The following is an 18105-nucleotide window of genomic DNA, read 5'->3' as shown; positions in this document are numbered from 1 at the left end:
TTAAACAACAGAAATTATTCTCTCCCAGTCCTGGAGGCTGGAGGTCCAACATCAAGGAGTCAGCCGGGCTGGTTCCTCCTGAGGCTGCTCTCCTGGGTACGTAGATGGCCATCTTCTCCCTGTGTCCTCACGTGATTGTCCAACTGTGTCCAAATTTACCCATCTTGGGAATTCCCTGGCAGTCCAGTGGTTAGGACTCTGCACTCTCGCTGCCCTGGCCTGGGTTCAGTCCCTGGTCAGGGAAGTGAGATCCCACAAGCCATGTGGCATGGTCAAAAAAATAATAATAATGAAATAAATAAAAACTGAAAAAACCCTCCACAAATTTCCCCTTCTTAGAAGGACGTCAGTAATAGTGGGTTGGGACCCAACCTAATGGCCTCACTCTAACTTGACTGCCTCCATAATGACTCTATCCCCAAATAAGGTCACACCCTGAGGTTCTGGGGGTCAAGACTCCAACATATGAACTTTGGGGGACATAATTCAACCCATGAGGACATGAGTCTCTTATGATTGCCCATCATCACCCCACGATGTGAGTCTGGGGGGAGGCAGGGTTCTCCCACAACAGAAGCTTGGAGGCCCAGACATTCCCGAGCTCCTCTCTCCAGTGACAAAGGCCTGGGCCCAGCTTTGGCCAGAGGGATGCCTGCTCAGCACTGCAAACTGATGGGCATCTACTGTCACAAAGACGTGGGCCAGGGCAGAACTCTCTCCTGGTGATGGCGGCCTCCTCCATTTCCTTGGGGCAGCAGGTGCCCCACACTGCATTGCCCTCCAGTGCCCGGGCAAGGGCGGGGGGCCATGCGGTGAGGACCCCATGCAGGGCCCAGGGCTGTGGAAGGCTTGACAACACTCCCTCTGCAGCCATCCAGGCGCTGGCACAGCGGCTCTCAGGGCTCCCTCAACACCGGCTGATGTCTGTGTTCTCTCTGCGTCCTGGCTGCCCACACCCTGCCCAGCAGCTGTTTCCACTTGCAGGCCCTTCCCATCAACGTGCCTTTCGCAGCTCTGCTGCAGCCTCAAGACTTCTGCAAGGTCAGGCTGCCGTCAGTCTCAGGCTGCTTGCTCTGAGAAGCTTCTCTGTGATGGTGGGAAGGATGCTGGCTCTGGAGCTGGTCAGACCCAGGTTCAAACTCTGATTTACTAGATGCATGATTTTGGGGACGCTATTTAGACCCCTGAGGCCTCAATCTTCTCTAAAATGGGCTCATTAAAGCAGCTGCCACACTTGCTTGTTTTGAGGATTTAAGGAGCTGATAATGCAATGCCTGGTGAGCAGTTCACACGGTCTGGTCCCGGCATGGAAGCCTGCCCTCAGTGAGACCTGAACATCTATCCTGGGAGCCCTCCAAACCAGCCTGCAGGGCACGTGATGGACGAGAGATGGGTCAGCTCGGTGTCCAGGGAGATGAGCTGTACCCACGGGCTGGCAGCGTTGCACGAGGTCCGTTTCCCCGTGGCGGGTGGGGGAGGGCGGGGTCCCTCCACCGATGCTCAGCTATCCCAGGCCTGCAGAGCAGCTCCAGGTGATCAGCCAGGACAGCCTGGGCCCACCTGAGGCTAGACTCCAGATGCCACCCCTCCTTCCGCACCGAGGGCCTGGCTCCTTCCCGTCCCTGGAGATTCTGAGGCCATTAGAAAGGTGGGAAGACTGGAGAAGGTGCTTAGGGGACAGTGCGAGATTCCTTCACTGACTGTCCCCACGGGTACTGTCTCCCCAGGCTTGGAAACCCACCATCCTTTCCAGGTTAACTCAAGCGCGTCTCCCGAGACTAGCCCCTGACGTTTCCGTTCCCCATACTTGGAGGAAGGTGCCCCAGCCCCCCAGCCCCTGGCACCTGATCAGAGGGCCAGGGGAGGTCTTTAACCGGTTGCTTCCCCTCTGGGTGGGGGGACGGGGTGTCCGGGCACCTGTCTGAGAACCTGGTTGCTATAGAAACAACCACACAAAAAGCAGGATGGTGGGGAGGTTGGCAGGTGAGTTGGGCCCAGACCTTTTTCAGAGACAGGTTTTTTTTTTTTGCTTTGTTTTTTGGTGGAGAAACACATCTTGTATTCCTCATTCATATTCATCGTGGGCAGTCTCCACCCCACACGTGAGTTTTAATTTTACATTTCTCTAGGGGAACAACGGAGTCATTTTTAGCCGGCTGATTCGGGGAGCCTTTGAGCGGCCCCTGGAATCCGCAAGGATCAACAGGAGCCTGCGGGGCTGAGCTGTGTTTGATTTAAAATTGGAAACAGGAGGCAGAAGAGTGGCTTTATATAGCCTGGGAGGTCCAGGAGCCCTGCACTGATTTATGACAGGCCTGCCGAAAGCACATGGAAGCCGAGGTAATATTTATAAATTCCTTCCCCAAGGGTGGATGGAATGTTCTGAGCTGCAGTCAGAAAGCACCTTTTTGGGGGATGAAGGGAGGTTAAGTCCAGTTATTCGCGGAGTGAAAGGAAAAGGGAACTTGAGCATGGAGGGGCTGCTCCAAGTCTGTTCTGGAAACACGGGCTGCTCTGCAGGCCTGGGCTCCTCGCTCAGGTCCTCAGGGCCCCCCTCCCCCCGGCCCCGTCCTACTCAACGAGGCCAAGGACCTACACCTGGCAATTGCAGTGACTGCACTTTACCAACAAAACGTCTGTCTAGGTGTCTGAGGACAGGACAAGTCCTGGCGCTGTGCGGAGGGAAAAGGAAAAGAAGATGGAGCGGGGCGGGGCGGGGGGGCGGGAAGGGGGAGAGGAGGCTGAAGACAGACGCGGGTGTGGCCCAGGAGCCCGAGTCCCTGGCCGAGGCCCAGGTGTGACGACAGGACACCCGGAGTGGGAGTGGCCGGTGGCCGGCACGGAGGTGGGCACTGTGAGGGGTTCGCCTGGCTGTCGGCCACCGTGAAGGACTTGCAGCCACTGCAGTTTGGACACACCGACCAAGGCAGGGGACACCCCAGATTCAGAGAGTGCCACCCTATGTGCCCCTTGGGCTTGCATCCCTGTCCCTAACCTAGCAGTTTGGGAGAGCGGCCAGCCATGTGGCCGAGCTGGCTGATGGCCTTGCTTGAATGAGAAAGGACAACAGAAAACATTAAAAAAAATTGTGTCAGGAAAGTAAAACCCAGGGGGGCACATTCAGCTCTGTGGTCCCCTCAGCCTTGGTGCCTGATTCCCATCTGCACGCAGAAGGGAGGCCCGTGTATCACTAACCTGTGTGTGCCGGTCCCCCATGGGGTGCACTCCTCCCAATGCTCAGGATCACGAGAGCCAAGCTGGAAACAGCAGGCGGTGGTCTGAGGGGCTCTGCTGTCTCTAGGGACGGGGGAGAAACTGTCATCTTGGTTCCAGTCTGCCCAGACCCCTCATCCACAGCCTGGTTCCTGGGTGTCACCGGCACACCTACGGGAGGGACAGGAGGTCTTCCCAACACCAGCTGCATTCCTGCCCTGGCCCCAGGGGTTCTCCACGACAGGTTCTAAAGCTTGTTAAATGCAGGCAGGGTGGTTCCGGTGTGATGCCAGGAGGCTGGACAGAGACGCAGAAAGACACCTCACCCTTTCCAGCTTAAGTGCTGGCAGGCACGCAGGTCCCCATACTTCAGGGCACCCACTAGGACAGAGGAGATTGAATGCCAGCTCCCCAGCCAGGCCCACACTGGCAACTGCAGACCCGTGGACACTGTGCAGGGAGACCTGGAACCCCCCCTTCCTTACCTCTGCTTCTTTCCCTCCTGCAGCACTGAGCACACGTCCCATGAAAGACACAAGGTCCCTGGGGATGACGTCAGTGCTTCTTTTGGCAGATGGGACCATGATGCACATCTGAGCCTCTGAGGTGACAGCGGGCTTGGCTCTCTGCTCATGGCACTGGGGCAGCCACGTCCATGGCACCTAGACGTTCCGTCCGCTCTTCCGGGCTTGCTCCCAAGCCTGCACCTGCAGGAGTTCAGCCAACCCCGACTGTTGAGGCTGCGGGAGGTTGAGCCCAAAGAGGCTGAGCCTGCAAGGCCCCGCGGTCAGAGCACCAGTTCCTCCTCCTGCACGAAGGGGGCTCTGCAGCTGCCCCGCCGGGGCCAGTTCCCAAACGAGACCCCGGCTCTTCCCTTGGACTGTTCTGAGGGGTGGAAATACAGAGTGTTGGTGCTGGAAGGATGATAGCAATGGTAGCTGTCATTTATTAAGCACCTACTGCATGCCAGGCATGCTAAGATGATTTCTGATCCTCAAGTGCTGGAGGAGGTGCGATTCTCATCATCAGGTCACGGTGGAGGCCACGGAGCTCTGGGGAGGCTGTGAGTGAGATCAGGGGCACAGACCTGCATCCAACTCCAGCTCTGCCCCTTACCAGCTGTGGGACAGGCTGCTTTCTTAAGCTCTCGGGGTCTCGGCTTCCTCACCTGTAGATGGGGAAGCTGCAAAGGGTGGCCCCCCGTAGGGTGGTAGTGAGTCACTGCACAGGCAGTGTGCTCACAGCAGGGCCCGGCGCCCAGGAAGGGCTGCCAGAGTGTCAGCTGTCACCACGGGGAGGACGAGTGATTTGGGCCCAGTCGGCAGGGCAGCAATAACTACAGTCCCAGTCTGTCCGGCCCCAGAGCCCGTGCTCTTCCCTTTACATATAAGGAAACGTGCATGGTGGGGAGGGTGTCAGGAAAGAGGACTTGTCAAGATGGGCCAGCTGCTCTGTGACTGTCCCAGGGCTGGCAGCCCTCTCTGATGACCCCAGCTGTAGTGTCCACCCCACGAGAACACTGAAATAATCTCTGACAAGCCCCTTCGGCCTTTGGGTTATCTGATGCCACCTCTGGGAGCCAGGGTTTAATGCGGGAAGCACTGTCTCTTGCTTTTGCACCACACGGGCCCTCTCCAGCCCTCACTTTCTTCAAACAGCACTTCCCAACAACTCGATCATGAATGTAAGAAATCCATGAACACAGACCAGCGTTCCTTCCCCACCATAATCGACTCAGATCTTAGGAGCTCTACATGGATTTTTAACCACCCTTTGCTGCCAACTTCTCCATTTTATTTGAAATAAATACTCAAGATTTACCTTGCCTAGACTCCTCTCTGTTCGCTACGCCCATCAATACAAGATTTCACCGCACTTCCAAAAAGCGCAAAAAGAGAGATTCCTGCCTCTTTTAAACCCTGGACTTAACAAGGATCATTTCAGTTGGAACCAGAGAAAAACAGACGCTTTCTTTATTCCCCTGTGGCCTCTCTCTCCCTTTCAAATTTCCCTCCAAGAAGGTGAATACAAACGTGTTACAACTGACTCCCAGCTTTAAGAGACAAATCACCGCAGTTTGGCACAGAGACAGAAGGGAACAAGGGAGCGCAGGGGAATGGGGGGCGGGGAAGGGAGGTGGTGTTTCTCAGGAGGCCAGGCCCTGGTTGTCAGCCTCCAAGAGCGCCCCTCGCCCCAGGGCCCTGGTCCCTCCCTCCGCCCGAATCCACAGCAGATGGAGGTGCCTGGTGCGCTTTAGGGATCCCACGTGGAGGGCCCCTGGAGGTCACACCGCCCCCTCCCTGGGGCATGAGCGGCCAGTGAGGCTGTGACCGTCCTCCTGCTCTGGTCGGTGCACAGGGACGTCCCTGAGCTTCTGCTCCCGAGGGATGTAACATCTGGGGTTTGCTGGGCTTGGGAGCGGCCTGTGTCATCCTGGGCAAGGAGAAGGTAGGGATGTAGGCAGGAGTGAGGAGGGGAAAGGGGGGCAGACAGCTGGATCAGGTCAACCAGCGGAGAAGGAGCAGTGCCCGGAGGGGTGGGGGGAACGGAGGCAGGTCCTCCAGCGCCACGCACGGAGGGCGGACACCCTGGGTGGGGGTGGGGTAGGGGGCTGCGGCCTCCCTTGGAGACCAGCAAGCGCACGAACTCCTCGTGGTGCACCAGCTCGTCCCCGTCCACGTCCGCCGCCCGGATCATCTCGTCCACCTCCTGGTCGCTCGGCTTCTCGCCCAGCCGGGTTATCACGTGCCGCAGCTCGGCCGCGCCCATCAGGCCGTGGCCGTCCTTGCCGAAGACGCAGAAGGCCTCCCGGATCTGGTCCTCGGCGTCCCTGCCCGTCACCTTCCGGGCCATTAGGCCCGGGAACTCAGGGAAGCCCATGGTGCTGCTGCCGTCGCGGTCCAGCTCACCCACCAGGTCCCGGGGCTCGGCCTCAGTGGGGTTCTGGCCCGGTGACCGCAGGACGGTGCCCAGCTCCCGCGTGCTGATGGCGCCATCCCCGTCCTCATCGAACAGGGAGAAGGCCTCCTTGAACTCGGCCACCTGCTCCTCGGTAAGCTGCTCGGCCCTGACTGTTGCGGGGAGGCGGTCCTGCACACGGACATGGCCGGGCGCCGGGAGGCGGCCGGGTGCGGGGCCGGTGGCTGGCGTTCTGGCCCCGGCTTGACTTGCTGGCGCCGAAGAAGGAGCCGGGATGTCCCTCACTGTGCACGCTCCCCGCCCTGCGGTTGCCTGAAGTCCGGGTCCTGTTGGAACAGGAGTCCAGGCCCAGGCAGCGGGCCGGCTGGCTAGTTGCACTGACGCCAGCAGCTCTGGGAAAGGCCGGGCCCTCCTCCCCACCGCCCAGAGCCGCTGGGACCAGTGGGGACACCTCCAGAGAGGCTGGTAGACAGCCTCTAGAGAGATGAGTTCTGGGTTTGCCTACAGGAATCCCAACCCCCCCAGTCTTCACACCCTCCACTCAGTAAAACCACCGGCTCTGAGCTCTTTCCTGCCTGCAGCTGAGGCTTTTGGCAGGAGGAAGAACAGACGTTGTCTTTGCCTGAAAGTAACTCCCTTTCCTTTTCTTTGGCTTACAAAGTCTGAAAACCTTATGATTCCCAAGAGGGTTTTCAGAGGAGGAGAAAAGAAAAATATTTTTTCTTCAGATAGAAGCAGGCTGTCCCCAGGTCCTCCAGAGGCTCATGTGTATTCCACCCACAACACAGCTAGTTAGCGAGGAAACTAACAGAAACACGCAAGATAATGAGATACTTTCAACAAATGCTATCAAGGAAATAAAGGGTGGTGATGGAGAGCCTGTGGGGAGGTTACTTCTGCAGCGATGGTCGTGGAAGTCTTCTCTGCAGAGGTGGCACCCGAGGGTGACCTGAGGGGGAGAAAGGGCCTTCCAGGCGGAGGCCAACAGGTTCCAGGTCCAAAGGTGGGAGAGGCTCGGTGTGGCCAAGGGACAGAAAAGAGGCCGGTGCAGCTGCAGCCCAGGGTGAAGGGGAGAAAGCAGGAGATGAGGAAGGGCAGACAAGCGAGGTTTGTCAGAGGCGAGAGGGATTCACGTTAATTCTCCGACCCATGGGAACCCCTGCACATTTTAGCAAGGCCATGTCTGAAAGTCTGAGCTTCTGGTTTCGGGAATAGGAATGGACAGAGCTGAAGAAAGGGGTGTTTTTAAGAGGCGGTTCTCGAGAAGGTGAAGTGGGATGCCCACCAGGCACACACGCTCAGAGCTCGACTCCCAGGAAGCCTGGGGAAGGACCAGCCACAGAGTGAGAAGAGGTGGCTTTGCCTATGGGAATCCATGCAAATCCAAAGTGGTGAGACCCAGAGGAGCCAACGAAGGACTGAAGGAGAAGAACGAGGCCGATGCTGCCCGACTTCGAAACTTACTGTCAAGCTGCAGTGATCCAGACAGTGTGGTGCTGGCTGGAGAGCAGACGAGTAGATCAGTGTAACAGAATAGGGAACCTCAAGAGAGTCACCTGAGCTTTGACAATGGAGCAAAGACGGTCTCTTCAACAAATGGTGCTGGAACAACTGGACGTCCACCTGCAAAAAAAAAAAAAAAAAAAGAATTTGGGCACAGACCTTATATCCATCACAAGTAACTAAATGGACCATAGACCTAAATGTAAACACAAAACTAGAAAACTCCTAAAAGATAATGTAGGGGGAAATCTGGATGACCTTGGGTTTGGTGATGATACAAACCCAAGGTTTGTAGTTTGAGTTTGGGTTGGGTTTAGATGATGATCTGTGAAAGAAAGAAATGACAAAGTGAATGCTTTAGTCCGAATGTGTCTCCCCTCAAATTCACATGTTGGGGGGACGTATTCATGAAATGCTGCAAGGGCAGGAGGAGAAGCACTGGACAGAGGCGTGTAGCTGACAGCGTCCTAGGGAACCAAGGGCCAGCATCACGATGAAACTCGGGCCTGACACTGTCCCGCTGCTGGACTGCATCCTGCCTCACCTACGAAGGGTAAGTGGACAACAGGTTTATGAAGGTTTCTGGGTCATGGCCTGTGTTCTTCAAAAAGACACGTTGAAAGGGAGCTCAGTGAGGGTTTTAAACAGAGCTGCTCATGACTCACAAGGCACAGGGCTGTGACAACTAAATTGTTGCAACTCGCTGGTTAGGAAACTATGACAGAGGGAATGTTTTTCATTTCCTAGGCTTCTGTATTCTCCCCCTGCGGCCTCTCAGTGCACTGATTCCTTTCCCTACAGCATATACTTGTGGTCTTAGGACCCATTTAAACATTTCAAAATTACTGGGGACTCTAAAGAGCTTTTTAAAATGTCTGTCAATATTTACTGGGTTTGAAATTAAAACTAATAAAATTTTAAAATATTTAAATATATTTTTATGTATTTATAACTTTTAAAAAACAAAAAACCCATTACATGTCAACACAAATAACGTAGTTTTATAAAAAAATTAATTATACTGTATAAAAAAATAAGAGTGGGGCTTCCCTGGTGGTGCAGTGGTTGGGAGTCTGCCTGCCAATGCAGGGGACATGGGTTCGAGCCCTGGTCTGGGAAGATCCCACATGCCGCGGAGCAGCTGGGCCCGTGAGCCACAGTTACTGAGCCTGCGCGTCTGGAGCCTGTGCTCCGCAATAAGAGAGGCCGCAATAGTGAGAGGCCCGCGTACCGCGATGAAGAGTGGCCCCTGCTTGCCATAACTGGAGAAAGCCCTCGCACAGAAACGAAGACCCAACACAGCCATAAATAAATAAATAAATAAATAAATAAATAAAATTTAAAAGTTAAAAAAAAAAATAAGAGTGGTACTTAAAAACATAATTTTGCAAACCTCTTTAATGCCTGGCTTTATAAAACATGTCTGCTTTTGCACTTGATCTGTGGGAAGATGTTTTGATTTGAAGTGCATGATAATCCAGCTTCACACAGCTATGCACAGCTGGCAAAGGAGAGAGCATTTAATGACCCTTTCCGGTAACTGTGGTTATTCTTCTTTGATACCATATCAAAACTTGTCAGGCGGTAGCTTCTTTAAGGTTGGTTGTAGTGTGAACTCTGAAACCATGCCAACGAACTTTTCATCCGGTTACATTAAAATCCATTGGTCACTCCTGTGCTTTGAATGGATCTTTTACCCATGCATGATTCTGTGATGCTATGCATTGGTCATTTGGAAAATATTGATTTACTGAGTTCTGCAGATCTTCTGAATGTTGAATCATTGTATGTATAATTTTAAAAAATCACATTCATTAATATTACCACCAATCCCATTAGAAAAGTCTTTAAGTACTGGGAAGTCTCAAGCTCACAGTGGCAAATACAAAATCTAGAAAGTTCTAATTTTCATTTGGACGCTGAAATTTTATTATTGCAACAAATACTGTCAGTTATTTTCCTTGAAGTGCCAGGCTCACTTCATCGCTTTTTGAGAAAATGCCAAATACCAAGTCTTAGTAACCATAGATTGTCTATCAGCTGTTCTTTCCCAAAAACTGGTGTTCCATAAAAAAAGCTTACCTTGTGACTTATGTATGCACACAAGTGCTTTTCTTACAACAAATCATACTAGACTACTCAGCAGAGTATTAAGGATGTGCAGGCAAGGGTTGAAATAATAATTTTACTACTTCTGCAAGAACGTTCTTAAATGAAGCTGGCTTTTTAAAAACTTGAGACCATGTGGTGGTGAAGACTATAATGCCTGCTGGTACAGGAGCCTTGATTTTTGCTAAGGGGCTGGTGATTTCACCCACCAGGGCTCTGAGCTCAGTGCAAAAAGCTGACACGGTGAAAGTGGCAAATTGTGTCTGGTATTATGAGAATAGTTGTGACCACCCAGGCTTCTTGAAAGGGTATTGGGGACACCCTCCCCTCAAATGGATCCATGGAACACACTTGGAGGACCACAGTGGTAGAGTTGAGAATCAGGAGTGACCCCGGTGTAGAACTGCCTGGGCTGGAGGTGAGAGGCACCGAGGATGCTGGGATCCTGGTGGGGACGGCGGGGTTGGCTTTACAGAGTATAGTGTTAATAAGGACCTCAAAAGACCCACAACGAGGGGACGGCCTGCTGCAGCTACTTCCTTAGAAGAGCAGATGACCCAAGGTGTTGCCTTCCCCCCTGAACTGGTGCTATCATAGCTTTTGTTAAACAGAATTTGTGCCTCTCCTGCTGGGCGCTATAGAGGAAGATAAAGATTGGGATGCCTAGTCTTTTCAACCAGCTCCATTCCTGTGTCCTCCTAGAATGGGTGTGGCCTTGGGCCTCTCTCTCTCCTTCTCTCTCTCCCTCTTTCTCTCCCACCCCCCATTTCCATACAGCCACTCACAAGCCCTAACATTTACTTATCTACTTCCTTTCCCCCCAGTAAAATACAAACACCTTGTCTTAGTGTTGTCAGGTTGCTATGACAACATGCCACCCCCTGGGGGGCTTGTTAACAGCAGAAACTTATTGCTCACAGTCTTGGAGACAGGGAGTCTGAGGCCCAGGGGCAGCCTGGTGGGGGGAGGGCCCTCTTCCAGGTTGCAGACTTCTTGTGTCCTCCATCACTGGATGGAAAGGATCTGGGCTCTCTCTGGACTCTCTTTAAGGTCACTAATCCCATTGATGGAGGATCCTCTCTCGTGAACTCATCACCTCCCAAAGGCCCCGCCAACTAATACCATCACCTTGGGGGTTAGGATTTCCACATCTGAATTTGGCAGGGGCACAAACACTCAGAGCATAGTACACCTTTCCAGTGGAATATTTATGGGTCAACTGCCTGTTCATTGGGCAGTTACTCTGTGGCAAGTGTGTATCAGGCACTTTCATTCCTATTGTCTCGTGTCTCCACGTTACAGATGAAGGATGTGAGAATTAGCAAATGCGTGAAGGTCAGATGACCAGCAGGCTGAAAACTCAGGAACTAGACCTTCCAATTCCTACAGCTCCCTGCCTATGGCTGTTTACTTCGCGGTTCTCCCCAACTCAGTCTTAGACCTTCTTACTCGGCACCTGGAAAACCCACTCGGGAGGCGGGGGACTCACACGCAGTAGGTATCCTCCGTTGCGGGAAATGTTGGGACACACCTGCTGATGCAGAGCCCTCCTGCCAAGCTCCTTGGGGATCCACCTGCCAACTGAGCCCCTGCATTTGATGTTTGGAAAGACCCTCAAAGTTAACATGACAAAGTGGAGCCGTTGGTCCTCATCTGAACCTGCTTCCCCTCGATCTCCCCATCTCTTAAAAAGAACCCATCCAGTTGTTCAGAACCAACCCCAGAGCCACATCTAATTCCTCCCTTTCTCTCACACCTCATACCCCATCTTTCAGCTTCACCTCAACACATCCTCTGCGCCAGGCTGCATCATCTCCAGGCAGGACCACGGCCACAGCCTCATAGCGGGTCTCCCTTTTTGTGGTATTCTTCAGTGATGTCATTTTCTGCTGAAACGCTATAATGGGCTTTCTTTGGATTTCAGTAGAATCCAAACTCCCTATGGTGGCCCTCTTGGCCACATCACTGCCCTCCTCGCCAACACTCTGCTCCAAGCACACTGGCCTACTTTCTGCTCCTTGAACGCTCCCATCCTGATCTCCACCTTGGTATCTTTGCATGAGCTGCTCCATCTGCCTGGACACTCTGTCCCCGACCTTCAAGTGGCCACTCCTTCTTGTCACTTCAGTCGAAAGTCAAATATCACTTCATTGCCAAGCCTTCCCCAACCACCCACTTCTAATTAACCACCCTCCTCCACCTCATCCCTTCTGCTTTATTCTTCTCTTTTATTTTCTTCATAACTTTTACTTCTACATTGATCTTGTCTGTGGACCTGCTTCCTTTGTTTCTTCCCATGTAATTTTCACCAGAGGCAAGTCTGCTTCTGGTTTCTTCCCCTGCCAAGCCCTCTGCGGTAGGATGGCCCCCACGCCCAGGAGATATTTGCTGAATGAACAGAGTACAGGAGGGTCAGCCTTGCCTCCACCTGCAGGAGGATTGGACCCGTGTCTCTCTTCAAGCCCTTCCCTCTGGTTCAAACCCCATGGGGTGCCTCAAATGCTCTTGCCCAGGTGCCCACTTTATCCACTGTGTGGTCTGTCATCTCTCCTTACTGTTCGCAGGTTTGCTGAGTGGCTCTGTGGGGATGGGTGACCTCTGCGTTGACCCCTGGGAGCAGCTGCTGATGCTTTACCCTCTGTACCTCCACCTGTGGCTTCTCCCCAGTTTCACACCCCTGCACTGACGCTAGAAAGGTGCACCCCGCCCCCATGCACACAGTCGTGCTGTCTGGGCCTCAGGAGGATGGACTTACCTCCCAACTCCCTGCAAGCCGTCTGGTACCTAGCACTTTTATCTGACTTGCTCTTTATTATGGGATGCTGGCCCGGCTCCTTAGAGAGGCCCTAGCACAGTCAGGGTGATGAGGCCTGGCAGATCCAGCGGAGACTGGACTTCTCCCCTCAAAGCCGAATGTCCGACTGGCGTGAATCTAGAGGGACCAGGCAGAGGGAGGGCTCAGGATGGAGGTGGGAGAGGGTCCTGGGAAGTGGAGCGTGGCCCAAGGACCTGGGGTAGGGCCTCCACCTTCTCCCCTGTGGCTTTAGGGACAATCTGGGAAACTCCCAATAGCTCCTCGGAGTCTCCCCGATTCCAACCCACTCTTCTCAGGGAGAGTGCAGGGCTATCCCTCGTCTCAGGCTGTCTTTGGGGTGTTTGGTCTCAGCAGTTAAATTTCCTACCTCTGACTTTCCATCCCTAAATCTCCCAGAAATGATGAGACACGCCTGGGATTGCAGGGGGCATGCAGCTTGCATTGCTGTTCTGGAATCTTTGCAGTTCACAGTCTAAGAAGCAACAAGACTGACAAAGACAAACACGGGACATGGTGATGAGACACCGAGAGCCGAGTTCAAGCTCACCTGGGGGCAGCGGTGGCCTCTGTACCGCGCACGTAGTCTTGACCAGCTCCTTCTGCTGCTTCTTACTTTCCAAGGCCGGGAGGGGCTGGTGACGCTTTGCTCTACTTTCCGACTTATACTGACCACGGGAAAAGCAACACTTTCTTAGTCACGCTCGTTGCCAGCAGAGGGTCTTCTCAGCTGCGGGGATTGGGGGGCTCCTTCTGTGGGAACCAGGGGGCCTGGGCCGTTCTTTCTCACCTCCCACCGAAGGCCGTTCCAGCCTCAGAGCCTGAGCCAGCTCTGGGAATGACGTTTGCTCAGCCTTGGTCTTGTGTGAATCATCAAGATTCCTCCAGGCCTGTGTCGGGCTGGGCTGCAGTTTCAGTTCAGGGAGGAGACCGTTGATCTGGATCGGAGCTGTGCATCGTTGAACTGAAGTCTGACAAATAACCAGGTACGTCATCTTCCAGGACACAGGCACTGCCTTGTGCCTCCTGCTCAGGGATCATACGCTGCCGGGTGGTTTGCGTTTACGATTCGAGGCCTCGCCTGCAGAATGAAGTCCACCGAGTGTGGAGGAAGCCAAAGGCCTAGATTGTTCTGAGCGTTTCCTGGGTCTTCCTGGGTTGGCGGGTCCTCCTGGCAGGTCCTGCTGCTTTCTCCAGGCGTCTGGTCTTCAAGTCCACCTCCAGGGTACCCCCCGGGGCCCCACCTGCCTTTAATCCTTCCACCTGCACCCTCAGTGTCTCTGGGGGCCTCATCGTGCTTTCATGCCCAAGGCGACACAGGGACATAAAGTGGCCTGTGTTTAACTGCTGAGAGCCACTTTGAGTAACTCAGGATTAAACCATCACCCAAAACCAAAGCACATCAGTGCTAAATCTCACAATAAAAGTAGCCAAACAAGTCAAGGTCTGCTTTCCTGGGAAAAGGACGATGTTTCGTGATTTCCTGAGGGCTCAGTAATTTTTCCCAAGTAGCTCGTCCTGCAGTGACTCACTGCCTGCCCTGTCCGTGGGCAGGGGAAGGGGTTCCGGGCTGGCCTTGGGGCAGAGGCCAGAGGACAGCAGGCTGGAGGGGCCAGGGCTCACGTGTATGACCCGCCCGCCTTTCAAAGTTGTATCTGATGTTTTGAAAAAAATTGACAAACCGAAACTATTACAGGGACTGATGTTGCTGAGGGGCTAGAACTCCGTGCTACAAATCTTTTGATATCAAGACGCACTTGGTAAGTGGCTGAGGAGGCCCGTCTGTTCCTCTAAGTCCTCATCACCACGGGGTGGTGGTGGTGTTGCTAATTACATTGAGGAGACCAAGCTGCTCTCCCCCGAGGGGTCAGGGACTCACTAACAGGCGGGAAAGGCGTTGGTTCCAAGTTCCAAGCCTTTGTAGTTTACGCTGGTGATGAAAACCTTTGTGTTTAATACAGGAAGGTGCGTGGGCGCGCGCGCATGCGCGAGGACATGCACGCGGCTCAAGTCTTCATGCGTGAATGCGTGTACCTGTTGGTGAGCCCGTGAGGTGTGGAGGAAGCAGGAGGCTTGGGGCGTGAGCTGGGCACCTGGACAAGCCCTCAGAAGGAGCAAAGCGGCTTGGAAAAGCACAGTTCCAGCTCCCTTTGAGGTCATTCATCCAGTGGATTTGAACTTGGTCTCGGAGATCCTTGGACTCTGCAGAGGTCCTTCCAGAGACGCCAAGGAAGCAGGAGAAGGTGAAACGGAGCAACTCGATTTCCTTCCTTTCCCCACCGCCAAGCAGGAAAGTCTGCTTTTAACTGCTTCATCTGTGTTGGGCAAATTGCGGCTTTCGTGGTTCATGGTCCTCACCTGTAACCTGGGCGCAGCGTGGCCCAGGGCACTGTGCATCAATGCGTGGAAGGTTCAGGAGGGTAGCTGGAACAGTAAGAGCCCAATGAATATTAACGATTATCTGTCATACGAATAAGATTTCATTTGCAACGTGGCTCGCCTGCTAATGAAATTCTGAAAGCTACCATCCAGTGCAACACCCTCATTTTCAGACATTGTAACCCATCAAATGTGAGCAGTTACCCAGGTCTGTACTACTGCTTAGTGAGGGACAAAAATGGGCCTTGCAGTAGGATCTCCTGGCTCCAAGGCAGGTCCTCTTTGTGCTGCCCAGGACGGCTGTCCTTGGGGAATGGACCCGAAGGCATTTGCAGCTGCAGAGGGAATCTCTCTCCAGCCCCAGTCTCCCTGGAGGAAGGGAGAGTGTCTGGTCACTGCAGGCTCTCGAGGTCCAGCTTGGCTCCAGCACATCTGTTGAATGGATGACAAAGGCTCTGACCAAGGTCACACGGCTGGGTGGAGGCTGCGCTGGGATAGAACTCAGGTCTCCCGGGACGAGTGACCGACCAGAATTGGGTGAAGGCGGGGGTGGGGGGGGCGGGCTTGGTGCCACACGTGGCCTGTGTGATGGGGAGGATGGGGCGAGAGGGCCTATGACGCTGTGTCATCAACTGTGTGGTCCCAGAATCCCAGGGAGAACCAAGGTCCAGTCCCGGCTCTGAGAGCCACCAACAGAAAGCCCTCCATGTGCCCGCCTGGGGACATTGAGACAGGAGGGGTGAGCTCAGTGCAGGGTCTGTCTGGGGACCTGACATCCCACCCTCGATACCCCGTCCATCCTCCATTTCCTCACCCAGACCACAGGCTTCGTGCCTGATCTGAGTTTTTGGGAGAGAAGGGACTAAAAGCTGGAATCGCTATTTTCGCTAGTGGGGCGCTAGCAGAACCAATATTTGTGTGGTCTCTGTAACCAATGGATGCAGGAGAGACGGGCCTCCTGGCATCTGGGAAAGCTGGCTGCTCTGTGGTCGGCTCTGGAGAGCATCCCGGGGCCTGGGCAGCCCCTGACCCCTAGACCTGACAGGGTGAAGGCCAAGGCAGCCTTTCGGAGGGAAGCCTCGGGAGAGAAGACCCTGGGCGGGCACTGTTTTCATTCCAGAAAGGACATGGATGACGCATGACACGTGAAGTGCTGCGGAAGGGGAGGGTGTTCGGGGCTGGGCGGGGGAGCTCTTCATGGTGGCCAGTAAGAGAAAGGGCCCCCCAGGCTGTGCCCCAATCCACCCAACACCTTACTAAAAATGAAACAGGGGATTCCAAAACTGTGGCTTCTAGATACAAACAAAGTCCACTTGGAGGAAGGAATTGCAAATGCATCTCAGGGGGAAGTGGTGTAGCTTGAGGAAACAAACAAAATGACTGTGAGCCCAATATTTAGAATTGGTTTAGAGCACTTTTCACTGTAAATGATAACAGCTTGGAATATACTCCAAGGGAATGGGCCAGTATAAATGACAGGCTCTACTAGCAAGAAAAAAAGAGAGAATCACATAACAGCAAACACCTGCCTTTTCTGATCCTGCACGCTGTGGAATCAAGCAGGAGAGTCAAGCCAGGATCTGGGGGAGGGCGTGGAGGGCAGGACAAGGAGAACTCCTGCCAGAACAGAACAGAAGGATGTTAAAATTGTAATAAAACAGAGGATCAAGGAAGGAGAAAAAGCTCCACTCTCTTTTCAAGATGCCAGAAAGTGGTCAGGCATGCTTTTAAAAAGTGAAGAAAGCTCTTAAAGGAAAGTTAAAGGCTAGAGATCTTCAAAAAACCTGCATTGTTTCCACCTGTTCAGCAAGCACAGCCATTACTAACACGGGTGAAGAAATTGGAATAAAATTAGGGGAAAAACCTAAAGTTCAAAGAAATCTGCGTAGCCAGAGACGAGGGTCTCAAGATAGAGAGGAGGTCAAGCGAGAATCAGAGGGCAGCTTGTCACACGATGTTCCGGAAGATAGGAGAACAATGGTAGACTTAATGCATGCTGACATATGCAGGTGATGCTGAGAGGATATTGCAAAATGATGGCGTTCTTGGTGAAATTGTTTCCAAGGACTTCATGGATATGTCCTGAGAACCGCCTGTGTACCAAATCCACTGACCCAGTTAGCTAATTTAAAATGTAAAACTGACTCGAATCAGGTAACCAGCATCAGCTGGGCTGTGCCGCCCAGCCAGGTACTTGGTGAGAGGCAGAGAGCGGGGATTGAAACACATCTCCTTCAGGCTCATCTGTGGTCTTACCATCAATCCACAGCCCCTGCCCTTCTGCCAGAGCAAAGCCCGGTCCCTGGGCAGAGCTGTGCCCGTGCTTTGCCACAGTTCATGCAGACAGGTGTGGATGGAGTGGTCGAGCCTGGCTGCCAGCTCTCGCCAGGGCTCCAAGGGCTGCAGCGGCAGGGCCTGGCTGTCCTTAGCGGCTGGCGTGTGAAGGGCGGTTATCAGAAGCTGAGCTGTGCTGTGATGCGGGACAGAAGGGGTTGGGCTCTGCAGTCGGGCGAACCCAGATGCAAATTCCCGGCTCTTCCATGAACCTGTTTTGTGACTTCTCTAAGCCTCAGTTGCTTCATCTGGAACATAGGAGTAAACAGTGAGGACAAGATGAGATCACCCTTTAGAGCCCTTTGCACAGCACCTGGCACACAGGAGCTCAGGTGTGAATATGAATGTCACCCTCTCCCCCAGATAAATGGGGCAGAGGCACGGGCGTGGCTCTACCAGGTTAGGCAATGAGGTGTTGACAGGTGGGGATGGATGTCCAAGGAAAGGGTAAAGCTGGTGGCAACTTACATCACTGAACACAGATGCAAAAGGTCCTCATCAACCCATCACCGAGGGTGGCAGGAGTACCAGGGGACGTGTTGTATCAGGCACAGAGCTCTTCCTCACTGTCGACCAGTTAAAGCTGATACGAGGCTCCAGAGCAGGAAAGAGCAATTTCCCAAAAGAAAGAAGCAGTATGAGAAACACATTGTGTTTCTAGGAAACTTGGTTGGCTGGACAGGATTGTGGGAGAGAGACTGCAGCTATGGTGGCACAGAAATGGCTCCTAGGGTCTTATGATGAGGGAGGACGGAGAGGAGACACATCAGCTGTGTAGATAAGACAAAAGCCTCAGGGCCAGCAGACGACAAGCACTTCTTAGAATGTAAAATAAT

At 53.5% G+C, this 18105-nt stretch overlaps 2 protein-coding genes across 3 annotated transcripts in view; both read right to left on the bottom strand.

Annotated features, from left to right (window-relative positions):
* The window catches only part of LOC309626468 (uncharacterized protein), a 38297-nt gene extending 25804 nt beyond the window's left edge, over nucleotides 1-12493 (bottom strand). Inside the window, exons 1-4 of one of the 2 annotated variants that reach the window (XR_014243207.1) lie at nucleotides 11508-12493; nucleotides 11234-11333; nucleotides 7597-7755; nucleotides 6333-6458 (exon numbers count right to left, since the gene is read on the bottom strand). Coding sequence is in view for 1 of the 2 variants with exons in the window: in XM_082387205.1 (XP_082243331.1) it covers nucleotides 7685-7755; nucleotides 11234-11333; nucleotides 11508-11816 (480 nt within the window). In the remaining variant the exon portion in view is untranslated. Of the gene's footprint in view, nucleotides 6459-6625; nucleotides 7756-11233; nucleotides 11334-11507 lie in introns of those variants that run through there. The other variant, XM_082387205.1, reaches the window with a different exon arrangement.
* On the bottom strand, nucleotides 5163-7283 carry LOC309626904 (uncharacterized protein; the record flags this gene model as incomplete). The annotated part of the gene is made up of 2 exons (XM_082388226.1): nucleotides 5163-6633; nucleotides 7266-7283. The coding sequence occupies 2 exons, from the start codon at nucleotides 7281-7283 to the stop codon at nucleotides 5467-5469; spliced, it is 1185 nt and encodes a 394-aa protein (XP_082244352.1). The 3' UTR covers nucleotides 5163-5466.
* Nucleotides 12494-18105: the final 5612 nt, after the last annotated feature.

This window comes from Balaenoptera borealis (genome assembly GCF_965194805.1).
Source record: "Balaenoptera borealis genome assembly, chromosome: 3".
NCBI classification, from domain to species: Eukaryota; Metazoa; Chordata; class Mammalia; order Artiodactyla; family Balaenopteridae; genus Balaenoptera; species Balaenoptera borealis.
The sequence above is the reverse complement of the archived record's forward strand: the minus strand, read 5'-3'. Positions and strand labels throughout refer to the sequence as shown.